The sequence below is a fragment of the Ranitomeya imitator genome, chromosome 3 (assembly GCF_032444005.1).
Source record: "Ranitomeya imitator isolate aRanImi1 chromosome 3, aRanImi1.pri, whole genome shotgun sequence".
In the NCBI taxonomy this organism is placed as follows: domain Eukaryota; kingdom Metazoa; phylum Chordata; class Amphibia; order Anura; family Dendrobatidae; genus Ranitomeya; species Ranitomeya imitator.
Window position 1 is genome coordinate 746,713,718 of NC_091284.1, and position 15,681 is coordinate 746,729,398.

Genomic DNA, 15,681 nt, shown 5'->3' on the forward strand with positions numbered 1-15,681 from the left:
TATATAGCCATACACACATACAGCACATAACATACATATGCACACAGCCACCCTCCCGTTCTATAGATATATATACATAGCTATACACACAGTATACGGTACAGCACACGGCACACAGCCATCCTCCCGTGCTATAGCTATACACACAGTATACGGTAGAGCACACGGTGCAGAGCCACCCTCCCGTGCTATAGCTATACACACAGTATACGGTAGAGCACACGGTGCAGAGCCACCCTCCCGTTCTATAGATATATATACATAGCTATACACACAGTATACGGTAGAGCACACGGTGCAGAGCCACCCTCCCGTTCTATAGATATATATACATAGCTATACACACAGTATACGGTAGAGCACACGGTGCAGAGCCACCCTCCCGTTCTATAGATATATATACATAGCTATACACACAGTATACGGTAGAGCACACGGTGCAGAGCCACCCTCCCGTTCTATAGATATATATACATAGCTATACACACAGTATACGGTAGAGCACACGGTGCAGAGCCACCCTCCCGTTCTATAGATATATATACATAGCTATACACACAGTATACGGTAGAGCACACGGTGCAGAGCCACCCTCCCGTTCTATAGATATATATACATAGCTATACACACAGTATACGGTAGAGCACACGGTGCAGAGCCACCCTCCCGTTCTATAGATATATATACATAGCTATACACACAGTATACGGTAGAGCACACGGTGCAGAGCCACCCTCCCGTTCTATAGATATATATACATAGCTATATACACAGTATACGGTAGAGCACACGGTGCAGAGCCACCCTCCCGTTCTATAGATATATATACATAGCTATATACACAGTATACGGTAGAGCACACGGTGCAGAGCCACCCTCCCGTTCTATAGATATATATATACATAGCTATACACACAGTATACGGTAGAGCACACGGTGCAGAGCCACCCTCCCGTTCTATAGATATATATACATAGCTATACACACAGTATACGGTAGAGCACACGGTGCAGAGCCACCCTCCCGTTCTATAGATATATATACATAGCTATACACACAGTATACGGTAGAGCACACGGTGCAGAGCCACCCTCCCGTTCTATAGATATATATACATAGCTATATACACAGTATACGGTAGAGCACACGGTGCAGAGCCACCCTCCCGTTCTATAGATATATATACATAGCTATATACACAGTATACGGTAGAGCACACGGTGCAGAGCCACCCTCCCGTTCTATAGATATATATATACATAGCTATACACACAGTATACGGTAGAGCACACGGTGCAGAGCCACCCTCCCGTTCTATAGATATATATACATAGCTATACACACAGTATACGGTAGAGCACACGGTGCAGAGCCACCCTCCCGTTCTATAGATATATATACATAGCTATATACACAGTATACGGTAGAGCACACGGTGCAGAGCCACCCTCCCGTTCTATAGATATATATACATAGCTATACACACAGTATACGGTAGAGCACACGGTGCAGAGCCACCCTCCCGTTCTATAGATATATATACATAGCTATATACACAGAGCCCGGGCCCCGCGGTGTCCGCTGCTGCTCCCTCTTCAGCCTGGTGGGCGGGGCGTGGGCGGGGTCTCCGGTGACTGACGGCTCCCCTGTGAGAGTGACTCTGGCCGCCCCGCCCCCTGCCCCGGTCTCCAGGAATGTAGTGATGAGATGTGCGGTGTACGGCGCTGAGTGTGCGGACGGCGGGGAGAGCGGCGTGTGCTCGGCCTGGGCTCCGGGGCTCTCACACTGCACGGGCTGCTGCTGCCGGTGTGTGCGGCGCGGATCGCTGCTCCGGAGACGATCTCCAGCGCGCTCCGTCCTGGAGGAGGAGGAGGGACATGCAGCATCTCTGGGGTGAGTGACTGTCACTGGACGGGAAAGTTTTCTGACTCTTCTGATACTCGGAGCTCCGGTCACTTCCCCAGGTGTCTCCCATCTGTCAGCTCCAGGAGATCTTAAGGGCATTGTCCTGGATGGGACCGGACCGGACCGTGTCAGCGCTTCACAACTGTGACAGACCCGCGCTACAGACTGTGCAGGAGGGAGAAGCCCCCAACATCCGCCTGTGCCCCCCAGCCGGAGATGGACCACAGTGCTGACATGTGTAGTGTGTGTATGTGTAATATGTAGTATCTGTGTATAAATATATACAGTGTGGATGTGTATATAGAATGTGTATACATGTGGGTATATATATGTATGTGTATTTGTGTGTGTACATGTATGTATAATATCTGTGTGTATAAATATATACAGTGTGTATATGTATATAGAATGTGTATACATGTGTGTATATATGTATCTGTATAAATACATATGTATATGTGTGTGTACATGTATGTATAATATCTGTGTGTATAAATATATACAGTGTGTATATGTATATAGAATGTGTATACATGTGTGTATATATGTATCTGTATAAATACATATGTATATGTGTGTGTACATGTATGTATAATATCTGTGTGTATAAATATATACAGTGTGTATATGTATATAGAATGTGTATATATGTATCTGTATAAATACATATGTATATGTGTGTGTACATGTATGTATAATATCTGTGTGTATAAATATATACAGTGTGTATATGTATATAGAATGTGTATATATGTATCTGTATAAATACATATGTATATGTGTGTGTACATGTATGTATAATATCTTTGCATATAAATATAATTGTGTGTGTGTATAATATATACAGTGTGTATGTGTATGCATGTGTATATATATATGTATAATACATAATATCTGTGTGTGTATATATCTATATCTATCTATATCTATCTCTCTCTCTCTATATATCTATCTATATATATCTACATATCTATCTATCTATCTATCTATCTATCTATCTATTTATCTATATCTTCCTAGTCTATGCATTCAGCTCCCAGATCCTCCCACCCTCCGGACAATGTGGGGTGGTCCTGGGGAGCGGTGCTGTTAGTTTCCAGTGGTCTTGTACTTTTCTCTGCCCACTGCGGACCCCGTGTACACGGTATACAGAGGGGTGTGTTGTAGATGTAACTTGTGCCCAGCGGCATTGGATAGTAAGGCTCTGAGCCCCATAAGGGTGCACTGACATCTTCCAGCATGCACGGGGTTACTGCGGTGTGAGCCCGGACCGGGGGCTTCTTACTGATTCTCCGCTTGGATCCCAAGTGACTGATCCTCCGCACAGGAGCCGCACCTGAGAGAGGAGAGCGGGGGACGGGAGGGTGGATACAGGGTTCCCATATTATCGGGTTATGTGTCTATTATTATTATTATTATGTGATCTGATGTGGCTCCTCCAGGTGCGGAGATTCCATGCACCTCAGTAGTGACACACGGGGGGCCGCAGGCCTGGGTGGGCTTCACACGCATCACTCCTCATGTTCTTCGTTTACAGAATGCCCTACATTATGTGTTTTCTGCTCCAGTAATTAACGGTTCTATAATACTAAAAAAGTAAAATAGTCACTTAGGCCGCGCTCACACCTTCAAGGGAACCTGTCACCCCGTTTTTTCAGATTGAGATATAAATACTGTTAAATAGGGCCTGCGCTGTGTGTTACTATAGTGTATGTAGTGCACCCTGATTCCCCACCTATGCTGAGAAATACATTACCAAAGTCGCCGTTTTCGCCTGTCAATCAGGCTGGTCAGGTCGGGTGGGCGTGGTGACATCACTCTTTTCTTCCCCAGCTTTCCGTTGGTGGCGTAGTGGTGTGCGCATGTCGCAGTGACGAATCCACTGCGCGCACGTGAAGAAGCAGCACGCGATCTGCGCTATTACCCCCTGTCATCGGTGGGGGCGGCCATCTTCCTGGGGCCGTGCGTGCGCAGATGGAGTGCTCTGCTGCACGGGGCTTCAGGAAAATGGCCGCAGGATGCCACGCGTGCGCAGAAGAGATCGCAGCGGCCATTTTCCCAAAGCCGAGATGCAAACGCCCACCTGACCTGACCAGCCTGATTGACAGGCGAAAACGGCGACTTTGGTAATGTATTTCTCAGCATAGGTGGGGAATCAGGGTACACTACATACACTATAGTAACGCACAGCGCAGGCCCTATTTAACAGTATTTATATCTCAATCTGAAAAAACGGGGTGACAGGTTCCCTTTCAGTATTTGGTCAGTATTTTACATCAGTATTTGTAGCCAAAACCAGGAGAGGAACAATTAGAGGAAAAGTATAATAGAAACATATGCACCACTTCTGTATTTATCACCCACTCCTGGTTTTGGCTTATAAATACTGATGAGAAATACTGACCAAATACTGACCGTGTGCACGTGGTCTACTGACGCTTGGCATTTTCAGGGTTAACTGTTGGAAGTGAAGTGGGAAAACTTTGCAGAAGTAACAACATACCAGGCTCTTAGTGACTGACAGCTGTCGGACCTCCACCCTGCGTATGACAGACACTGCTTTACATAATGACAGCCTTGAAGGTAATTGTTATAAAGCCGACGCAGTATACACCGTCAGCGAGCAATCAGCAGCCTATATACAAGGAAGGCTGACGGTCCTAGGCCGAGGATACCCCAAGAAAAGGTCCGTTCAGATCAGTGTAAAACATCGTAAGATTTCCAGCAATCTCCGAGCCGCGTCAAAGGGTTCTGTCAATTACAGTTTATGCTTAATTTTTTCAAATATTATCCATGTTGCTCCATGACACGCTGCCTGCAGCTACAGTCACTGATTATAGAAGCCCTCATCCTCCTCGTCCTCCTCATCCTCCTCACCCACCTCCTCCTCATCCTCCTCTTCCCACCAAAGGTTTTATCCCCTTAAAATATTTCAATCATCATATTATACAGCACTGTGTACTTACAATTGCTCATTTTACCTTTCTACCTAGATAATTCTTCTCTTTTCTCTGCCCTATGTATAAACATGAAGACTCTTGTCCCTGCTTTTGTCCTTCCCCTCGTCATCTCATCACTCAGCTGCTCTTTTGCTTTGGATACCACAATGAAAAAGTTGGATGACTTCAAAACACTTTGTAAATCAACCGAATTGTTACTATTTGTGCCTCATTGTATTTCCTGTTGTGAATTCTGCTTTTGGGCTCCCTCCGGTGGTTGTAGGTGGTAATGCAGTTGTCCCTGGCCTGCAGTCCTGGACAGGTGTATCTGCTGATTGCAATTCTGACTGGGGTATTTAGGTTTGCAGGACTCATTAGTCCTTGCCAGTTGTCAAATGTTTCTTGGGAAGTGTTGGATCCCTGTCTGGCTTCTCCTGCTTAGCTGCCAATTCAGCAAACATAAGTGTCTGTTTCTTTTTCTATGGCACACAAGCTGTGTGCTTGTTTTTTGATTGTATTCCTGCTCTGAGTGTAGGAGTCTCTGGAGTTGCAGATATACGTTCCACGTCTTTAGTTAGATGGAGGAATTTTTTGTATAATCTGCTGTGGATATTTTTGGAAGGGTTTTAATACTGACCGCACAGAACTCTGTCCTATCCTTTCCTATTTTAGCTAAAGTGGCCTCTTGTGCTAAATCCTGTTTTCTGCCTGTGTGTGTCTTTCCTCTCCTACTCACAGCCAATATTTGTGGGGGGCTGCCTATCCTTTGGGGTTCTGCTCTGAGGCAAGGTAGTATTCCTATTTCCGTCTATAGGGGTATTTAGTCCTCCGGCTGTGACGAGGTGTCTAGGGTTTGTTAGGCACACCCCACGGCTACTTCAAGTTGCGGTGTCAGATCAGGAATTGCGGTCAGTATAGTTACCACCTACTCCAGTGAAAGTTTTTATGCTGCTCCAAGGTCACCGGATCATAACAATTTCCGTGTGGATCCTCCCCAGCAGCACACAACACCTGACATGTACTTTTCTTTAAATTTGGCGTATCTGACAGCCACCATCACATGCTGTTGAGCAACGTGTCATTGCTGTGCATTGATAATCGGAAGCATCCGGAGATCCTTGTGATTGGTATCCCAAAAATGGCAATGACTTTAAAGAAGCACTAGACCTAAAACTCATGATTACAGGGGTTCTCCTGGACTTTAACATTGATGTCATATCCTTAGGATCTGTGGGGGTGTGACACCCGGTACCTCCGCCAATCAGCTGTTCCCATATGGAGTTCCACAGCTCCGTCGACTATATAGTGGCCACGGCTGGGTACTGCACATCCGCCACCTATTCAAATCAATAAGGGCTGGATGTGCAGTACCCAGCCGCGGCCACTATTCTGCTGATGGAGCTGTGCAGTTCCGGCCTCCGCTTACACTTGAGCAGCTGATTGGCGGGGTGCCGGTTGTCACACCCCCACCGATCAGACAATGATGACCTGTCCTAAGGAATTGGGTGAAATTAATCAGCTCACCCTCCAGGGAGGAAAATTCAGTGTGACGACCACTAGTATTCACAAAGGAACCCTTGTGGACCTTGTTTGGTCCGGTCCAGGAGTGTTGGAACTCGCCAGACTGGTATCCGGGTCAGAAATGGAAGAAGGGTCCATGAGGACCAGCCTCCGCACTAATGGGAAAATGTTAAAACATAACAAAGCTCTAATTTAACATTGTCCCACTGGTGCCAGAGCCCAGTCCTCATGGACCCTTCCTCCATATCCTAAGGATAGGCCATCAGTGTTAAAGTCCCGGATAACCCCTTTAATGTCCAAAAGATACACCCGACCTCGCTGTTTATGAAATTGCCAAGTTTTCTGAATTTCCAAATACAAACAGAATTAATTGTGTACTTGTCACTCCTATTTCTGCTAGTTAGTATCCAAGAGGTAGAACTTGGCCAAGGGGGAGAGGCTTACTGTGTCTCCTTCTGCAGACAGGGCCAGTGGGGGAGGCTCCTTCTGCAGACAGGGCAGTGGGGGGATGCTCCTTCTGCAGACAGGGCAGTGGGGGGAGGCTCCTTCTGCAGCTGGTTCCCTTAGGCTATGTGCACACGTTCAGGATTTCTTGCAGAAATTTCCTGAGAAAAACTTGAAATTTTCTGCAAGGAATCTGCATGCGTTTTTGGTGCGTTTTTTTGGCAGATTTTTTTCAGACATTTCCCAATGCATTATATATTGGGAAATCCGCAAAAAATCCGCAAAATATAATGAACATGCTGCGTTTTTTACTGCAAATTCCAAAGATAAAGATTTTACCGCAACATGTGCACAAAAATTGCGGAATTCATTCTAAATGATGGGATGCTTAATGTATGCTGTTTTTTGCAGTTTTATAGCGTTTTTATAGCGAAAAACGCGAAAATCAACGCGAAAAATCAGCAACGTGTGCACACAGCCTTACAGTTAGGATATGTGCACACCTTGCAGATGTGCCTGTGGAATTTTCTGTGCAGATTCTGAATTTCTTGGCAGAAAACGTAGGTCAGAATCTGCGCCTTTTTTTGGTCTGTGCACACGTTGCAGATTTTTGTGCAGATTTCTTCCTTTTTTTTTACCTCTGCAGATTTCTATTATGGAATAGGTGCAGAAACGCAGCAGATCTGCAAAAAGAATTCACATGGTCCTTTTTTGAATCTGCTGCGTTTTCCGTGCAGATTTTTCCGCACCATCAGCACAGCATTTTTTTTGCCATTGATTTACATTGTACTGTAGAAGAAATATCTACCGTATCTATCTATCTATCTATCTATCTATCTATCTATCTATCTATCTATCTAGAAAAAGAAAACAAAAAGCAGCACCAAAAGAAGACAGAGGGTGCAAAAAATCCTTCCAGGTATATACCAAACCTCATGCTATTGTCCAGAAAGATGAAGGCACCACTCCAGTAGAAAAAATAAGAGGATTTTATTGGCACATGGGCCAATAAAATACTCTTATTTTTTCTACTGGAGTGGTGCCTTCATCTTTCTGGACAATATCTATCTATCTATCTATCTATCTATCTATCTATCTATCTATCTATCTATCTATCTATCTATCTATCTATCTATCTATCTATCTATCTATCTATCTATCTATCTATCTATCTATCTATCGTGGAAGCAGCCAGGATGGGATCAAATAAGAGAAGGAGATGAAACAAGGAATTTCTGGGATTTTTTTGTGTGTGTACATTCAGGCTATGTGCACACGTTCCGGATTTTTCACTTTTTTTTTCTGCAGTTGTCCGCTGCAAAAACGCTAAGAAAACACTTACATTAAGCATCCCATCAATTTTAATGCATTCCGCAATTTTTGCGCCAATGTTGTGTTTTTTTTTCTGCGAAAAAAAAACGCATCGGGGAAAAAGCGCAGCATGTTCATTAATTTTGCGGATTTTTCGCAGATTTGCCGCTATATTATTGCATTGGGAACCTCCGAAAAAATCCGGATTTACTCAGTAAAATTCTGCAAGCTTTCCTGAAGGTGTGCACATAGCCTAAAGGTAAGTATATTATATGTTGTCCATTTGGTTCTACATACATACGTGGATCACGTTGATTAGTAGCATGATATCACGAGTTCCTGAATGATCATTACACGTATATAAGGAAGGCTCTTATTGTATCCTGAATGTGGGCGGACTTGTTAATAAATCAGCGATTTCCAATCAAACGTGTTACTTGCTAGAATTGATTACTTAGCATTCTTTCCTAATCCTTGAATTTACGGATAGCACCGACTTTTTATTTTTTTTGCCCACTTTTTGCCTTTGATTATTTGTCATGCGGATGAACCCTTTCCAACAAAGAGTCTATTAAAGGTCTCTGCATTCTTTCTGGGATGCTTGTCCGGGTTTTGTGCTGCGGCTGTATATCCCAAGGCGACCACTCATTTGTGTCACTAAATTAAATTTCCTGATTGAACGAGGAGAGTCCCGGCGTTGGTTTCCCCTCTGCAGCACCGTGCTGGTTTATAGTCCGTATGTTAACTCGATAATGTGCTTATTCTATGACATGGAGTGATCCATTCCTGCACTTCCTTTCTCACCATGGATAAACATTGACTAGACATGAAAAGAATATTTTTTTTTTCTTATCATCTGGGTCTGGTTTTATTTGCTTTCCTACTAATAATTATATTTGTTTTCCTCCTTCCTCAGGAATCCCTTAGCGGAAAAAGTATTGACTTCAGCCTCTGGAAATTGAACCGTGCAGGATTACGTTGTATTTGGGAATTACTCAACGCCTAATTTTCCCTTGGATAACCTTGTTTGTTTTAACTCTGTTCAACCTTTGATGAAGTTTACCTTGTTGGCGGGGCATCATGGCATCGAGCTTGACGTGTACCGGGGTGATCTGGGCACTGCTCTCCTTCCTGTGTGCTGGAGCATCTTGCGTGGGTTTTTTTATGCCTTATTGGCTTTTGGGCTCTCAGTTGGATAAACCGGTGTCTTTTGGTACTTTTCGGAGATGTTCTTACCCTGTACGAGATGAGAGTCTGCAGACCACAGTCATGGTGGAACAGTGTGGTCGCTATGCCTCTTTCCAAGCCATTCCAAGCCCCGAGTGGAGAATCTGTACGGTGGTTACTGGACTTGGATGTGGTCTTCTCCTCCTGGTGGCCTTGACCGCTATCATGGGATGTTGTGTCTCTGAGCTTATCTCCAGGACTGTTGGAAGAGTGGCTGGTGGGATACAGTTTCTTGGTGGTGAGTTAAATGATTTGTGACTTATCTTTCATACATTCTGATGACTTTGATGGATATTTGCGACCTTAATCTTTCGTAATTACACTTTCATTTTTTGTTCACAATTTTCACCTTGCTGTCTGTTTTCTTGTCTGATTTTCTTCATTTGTTAGTAAAGCTTATTTCCATCTTTAGAAAATACCACCTATCAAAGAGATAGGTGATAATTTTCTGATTGGTAGTGGTGTGACCACTGGACCATCAATGTTCCTGAGAACAAGGATCTGCAGGGTCCAATTTAAATGGAGTAGTGGTGGCATTCACATCGCCCCTCCATTCATTCCCTATGAAGCTGCCAGAAAAAGGCGAGCATTGTGCTAGGGTATTTCCAGTACTATACTAGGGTATTTCTAGCTCTAGCACTGTGCTAGGGTATTTCCAGTACTATACTGGGGTATTTCTAGCTCTAGCACTGTGCTAGGGTATTTCCAGTACTATACTAGGGTATTTCTAGCTCTAGCACTGTGCTAGGGTATTTCCAGTACTATACTAGGGTATTTCTAGCTCTAGCACTGTGCTAGGGTATTTCCAGTACTATACTAGGGTATTTCTAGCTCTAGCACTGTGCTAGGGTATTTCTAGTACTATACTGGGGTATTTCTAGCTCTAGCACTGTGCTAGGGTATTTCCAGTACTATACTGGGGTATTTCTAGCTCTAGCACTGTGCTACAGTATTTCTAGTACTATACTAGGGTATTTCTAGCTCTAGCACTGTGCTAGGGTATTTCTAGTACTATAATGGGGTATTTCTAGCTCTAGCACTGTGCTAGGGTATTTCTAGTACTATAATGGGGTATTTCTAGCTCTAGCATTGTGCTAGGGTATTTCCAGTACTATACTAGGGTATTTCTAGCTCTAGCACTGTGCTAGGGTATTTCTAGTACTATACTGGGGTATTTCTAGCTGTAGCACTCTGCTAGGGTATTTCCAGTACTATACTAGGGTATTCCTATCTCTAGCACTGTGCTAGGGTATTTCCAGTACTATACTAGGGTATTTCTAGCTCTAGCACTGTGCTAGGGTATTTCTAGTACTATAATGGGGTATTTCTAGCTGTAGCACTCTGCTAGGGTATTTCCAGTACTATACTAGGGTATTCCTATCTCTAGCACTGTGCTAGGGTATTTCCAGTACTATACTAGGGTATTTCTAGCTCTAGCACTGTGCTAGGGTATTTCCAGTACTATACTAGGGTATTTCTAGCTGTAGCACTCTGCTAGGGTATTTCTAGTACTATACTGGGGTATTTCCAGTACTATACTAGGGTATTTCTAGTACTATACTGGGCTATTTCTAGCTGTAGCACTCTGCTAGGGTATTTCTAGTACTATACTGGGGTATTTCTAGCTCTAGCACTGTGCTAGGGTATCTCTAGTACTATACTGGGGTATTTCTAGCTCTAGCCCTGTGCTAGGGTATTTCCAGTACTATACTGGGGTATTTCTAGCTCTAGCACTGTGCAAGGGTATTTCTAGTACTATACTGGGGTATTTCTAGCTCTAGCACTGTGCAAGGGTATTTCTAGTACTATACTGGGGCATTTCTAGCTCTAGCACCGTGCTAGGGTATTTCTAGTACTATACTGGGGCATTTCTAGCTCTAGCACCGTGCTAGGGTATTTCTAGTACTATACTGGGGTATTTCTAGCTCTAGCACTGTGCTACGGTATTTCTAGTACTAAACTAGGGTATTTCTAGTACTAAACTAGGGTATTTCTAGTACTATACTAGGGTATTTCTAGTACTAAACTAGGGTATTTCTAGTACTATACTAGGGTATTTCGAGTACTAGGGTATTTCTAGTACTGTACTTGGCACACCTCCATTCACACAGCACATTTCAGAGCCCTGTGTTTTTAATCAGTGGTGTCCTATGAGTGGTTGATTAACGTCTACAGATGGGACTAGACCTTTAATTAAATAAAGAGACTTTTATCATTTAGTTTTATTATATAAACTTATTTCTGAATTTGCTGAGTCCTTGACAGCATAAGCCTGCAGCTGTTGTAGATTCTTAACATGTCTGGGAATCATTTTTGCCTTCTTGGCAGTAAAATGAAGGAGTTCCTCACTTACCATGATACAATTGGTTTTGGTTAAATAAATTGTATTTGTAAACCACTAACAAGGTGGGGTTTTTTTTCGATTGGAATGGTAACTATCGGTAGCTAAAAGTCTTTGAACCAACTCTGGACACATCCCTCATGGCAGTATGTCCAGTCTGCCCCTGCCGTCCATACTGAAGTTCTGCAAAACCAGTTTGCTCGAAACTTTACAGCTGTGAGGGTATGTTCCCACTGAAAACCTTTATGAGTATGAAGCCTAAAAAAAAATGCCCGGAGGACAACAGGGCGCTTCTTAGAGCATGTTTTAAGCATTTTCACATTTTATTAATTGCTTAATGGGTTTCTAAAAACGTCAGTCAAAAGAAGGCCAAAAAATAGCTTAAGAAAAAAAAGCAGGTGGAAAAAAATGTTTGTTTTAGGAAATGACCCCCAAAGAAACACAGCGGGAAAAAAAATGTTGAAAAATTCTTGAAAAAAGCGGCGATTCCTAAATCATTTACAATTTTTTGATCACTGAAAAAAAAACATAGTGTGAACATACCCCTGAGGATTAATAACTCGTACTCATGAGATAAATAGCGTTCTGATCTTGTGAGGTTGAACCGTGACAGAATGTTCCTGATTTTTGACTCTGGTCTTCTGGAGATGACAAGTGGAATCAGGACATCTAGGAGTTCATCTTCCTCTCGGAAATGTTGAGGTTTGCCTATGGTAGGGGTCTGTCTGCATATATTTACCATGTCTGGGGTCTTTCCATGATAACATAATAACCCTGAATGGACCACGAAGCCCCTCTGAAGCGGCCAGTTCACATGCCGAGTTGCGTCTGGTGTCTTTCCTTGTTGATTTTTCTGTTCCATGCTTGTGGATATCCTGGACAGCGTGGCATCCATCTGCACATCTGCAATCCAAGAGCATACCCCCTCTGTAGTATTGTACCCAATGATCAGTTGTGTGTATAGACGACCTAATGTATCTGGTTGGTGAGTTTATTTTTTTTTGGGTAGCTGCGGGCGGGAGATTGGATAATAGGTATCTAGGAATAGGGAAGACAGTCAAACCCGGCGGCTGAATGTTTAGTGCCGAAAGCAGCGGAGTTACTGGATCACCTACAAAAGTTTTATTTCTTGTTAATGTTTAGCAGCTGGTTTGATAGTAACAATGATGTAACTGAGGTGGAATGTGCATCTGCCTACGAGCGTGGCAGAATGGAGTCTGACCCGAGCTTACATAAAAATGATATTTTTCCTGTTTTTCTTTGGTGCCAGAAGTCTTATCTACTGCATAGTCACTACATGCACGACTTGGGTTTTGTAGACAACAAGTGGATATTACAATATGTAAGTCTAGAATATAAAGGAAAGAGATGCAAAGGTATACTGAACATATATGTGTGTGTGTGTAATATAGTTTCATAGGTTTTTAAGATTGAAGGTAGACTTTATTCCATCGAGTTCAACCTATAGATTAACATGTTGATCCAGTGGAAGGTAAGAACCCCACGGGGCAGATGCCAATAGCTCCATATTAGGGGAAAATTCTTTCCTGGCTCCACATATGACAATCTGACTGGTTTCCTGGATCAAGGTCCCATCCCAGAATCTAATGCCCATAACCTTTTAATATTATATTTTTCTAAAAAGTCATCCAGGCCCTCCACTTACTTTTGTAGTGAACCGATCTTTACAACTTCATGGCAGGAAGTTCCATAGTCTCACTGCTCTTACAGTAAAGAACCTGCGATTGTGATTCTGATTAAAGGCATATGGGGTCAGTTTGCAGGTTAACAATGTTACTAACCTGCACGGCGCCTGCATGTAGCTGAACACTGCGGGGAGAAAATGAAATTTTTCTCTAGTCACCTTCCACGACAGCCACTTCGGAGGTTGTCTTCCCCGGCCTAATAGGGGACAGGAACACAAAGAGGTTAAATACCCCTCCCCTTCCTGCAACCACCAGTGTTTTCCTGTCCCCTATGGGGCATGAAGAGGATCTGAAGGGGCTGCCATGGCCGGCGATCAGAGCTCCACACATACCTGAACAAGACGGACAGCTGAGGTCGGACTCCCCTCGGACGCTGCTCCCGTCTCCTCACTTCGTAGGGACTCGGGACCTTCCCGCCCATCCTGCGCCTCCTCTGGGGGTAATGCGGGGTGGTGACGTGCATACCAAGGGCCTCCTGCAGCCCCCCGGTTTCCTCCACCCCTGCTGCACGTCGGAGGTGGCGCATCACTTCCGGGGCGTCCAAGTGCGTTCCACAGTGGAGCGCACGCGCGCTCTGGCGGTTCCTCGTGGAGCGTCGGCCGGCCCGCTAAGGCAGCAATACCGGGGCGTTCCGGAGGGATCCCCTCAATCGGGCGAGGCGGGGAGGAGCACAATGACGCTGGCCCACGATCCTATTTCAAAGTTCCGGGTGGCAAGGTAAGCCTGTCTGACATTTACTGTGACGGACGGGGACAAACCCCCTTTTTCTTCTACATCTGCAGAACTCAGCGTACCCCCTCCTACCGTAAGTAGCAGGTGTTGGGCCCAGCTATCCTTTATATTAATATACCTAAGTGGCTTAAACCCTTTCTCTCTCTTATAGGGAGAAAAGGTCTCTGACCCTAGAAGGCTAAGCCACAAATGTAAAGTGTGTGCAGCCAGACTCCCATCTACATATGGGAAGAAACTCTGCCAATCCTGTACAGATGAGATTCTACGCTCTGAGCTGCCCTCTCTTATGGATAGCATCAGATCCCTCATTAAAGAAGAGGTCCACTCTTCCATGGCTACCTTCTCCCAGATGCTGGTGCCTCAACCACCTCCTCCTAAAAAGAGGAAAAAGGCCCAAGTAGAATTCGACTCAGACTCAGGAGAGATTCAATACTCTGGTTCGGAGGATGTTTGGGAAAATGAGGGCTCCTGATAGACATGGCTCTGGAAGGTCCCTACTATCTCAAAAAGTCGACCTCCTTCACCAAGGTCCCCTAGTGCATCCAGACCTTCGCAGATTGAACCTGGCGGCATGGCTACTGAAGCCAGAATTTTAAGAGCCAAAGGACTCTCGGATGAAGTGATCCAGACCCTCCAAAAAACCAGGAAGCCAGTAACTAATGCCATCTATGCTAAGGACTGAAAAAAGTTTACGTCCTTGTGCCCCCCAGAAACTCCAGACCCCTTCAATCCCAATGTAGCGCAAATTTTTTACAAAAAGGTTTAGAAATGGGTCTTACCCCTAGCACACTCAAAGTGCAAGTATCGGCCCTTAGCACCTTTTTTTTATATAAATTTAGCCAGCCACCACTGGATCAAGCGCTTCATGACAGCAGCATCCAGAATTCGTCCTAGACTCCGTAGTAGGGTGCCTTCTTGGGACCTCAATACTGTGCTTAACAGCCTAACCCAAGATCCATGTGAACCCCTGGAATCTATGAACATAAAAAACCTAACTCTTAACACAGTTTTTTTAGTCACAATCACTACGGCTAGACGTATTGGAGAGTTGCAGGCCCTGTCGATACAGAACCTTATCTGATGTTCACTGCGGATAGCATTAAGGTACCGTCACACTAAGCGACGCTGCAGCGATACCGACAACGATCCGGATCGCTGCAGCGTCGCTGTTTGGTCGCTGGAGAGCTGTCACACAGACCGCTCTCCAGCGACCAACGATCCTGAAGTCCCCGGGTAACCAGGGTAAACATCGGGTTACTAAGCGCAGGGCCGCGCTTAGTAACCCGATGTTTACCCTGGTTACCATCGTTAAAGTAAAAAAACAACCACTACATACTTACCTTCCGCTGTCTGTCCCCGGCGCTCTGCTTCTCTGCTCTGGCTGTGAGCGCCGGTCAGCCGGAAAGCAGAGCAGTGACGTCACCGCTCTGCTTTCCGGCCGCTGTGCTCACAGCCAGTACAGGAGGAGTGCAGAGAAGCAGAGCGCCGGGGACAGACAGCGGTAGGTAAGTATGTAGTGGTTGTTTTTTTTACTTTAATGATGGTAACCAGGGTA

At 44.6% G+C, this 15,681-nt stretch overlaps 1 protein-coding gene across 2 annotated transcripts in view; it reads left to right on the top strand.

The window, feature by feature from the left end:
- Positions 1-1,683: 1,683 nt before the first annotated feature.
- The window catches only part of LHFPL6 (LHFPL tetraspan subfamily member 6), a 290,630-nt gene continuing 276,632 nt past the window's right edge, over positions 1,684-15,681 (top strand). Inside the window, exons 1-2 of one of the 2 annotated variants that reach the window (XM_069758917.1) lie at positions 1,684-1,893; positions 9,037-9,585. In XM_069758917.1, coding sequence (XP_069615018.1) covers positions 9,201-9,585 — 385 coding nt within the window. In that variant the 5' untranslated portion in view covers positions 1,684-1,893; positions 9,037-9,200. Of the gene's footprint in view, positions 1,894-8,255; positions 8,380-9,036; positions 9,586-15,681 lie in introns of those variants that run through there. The other variant, XM_069758918.1, reaches the window with a different exon arrangement.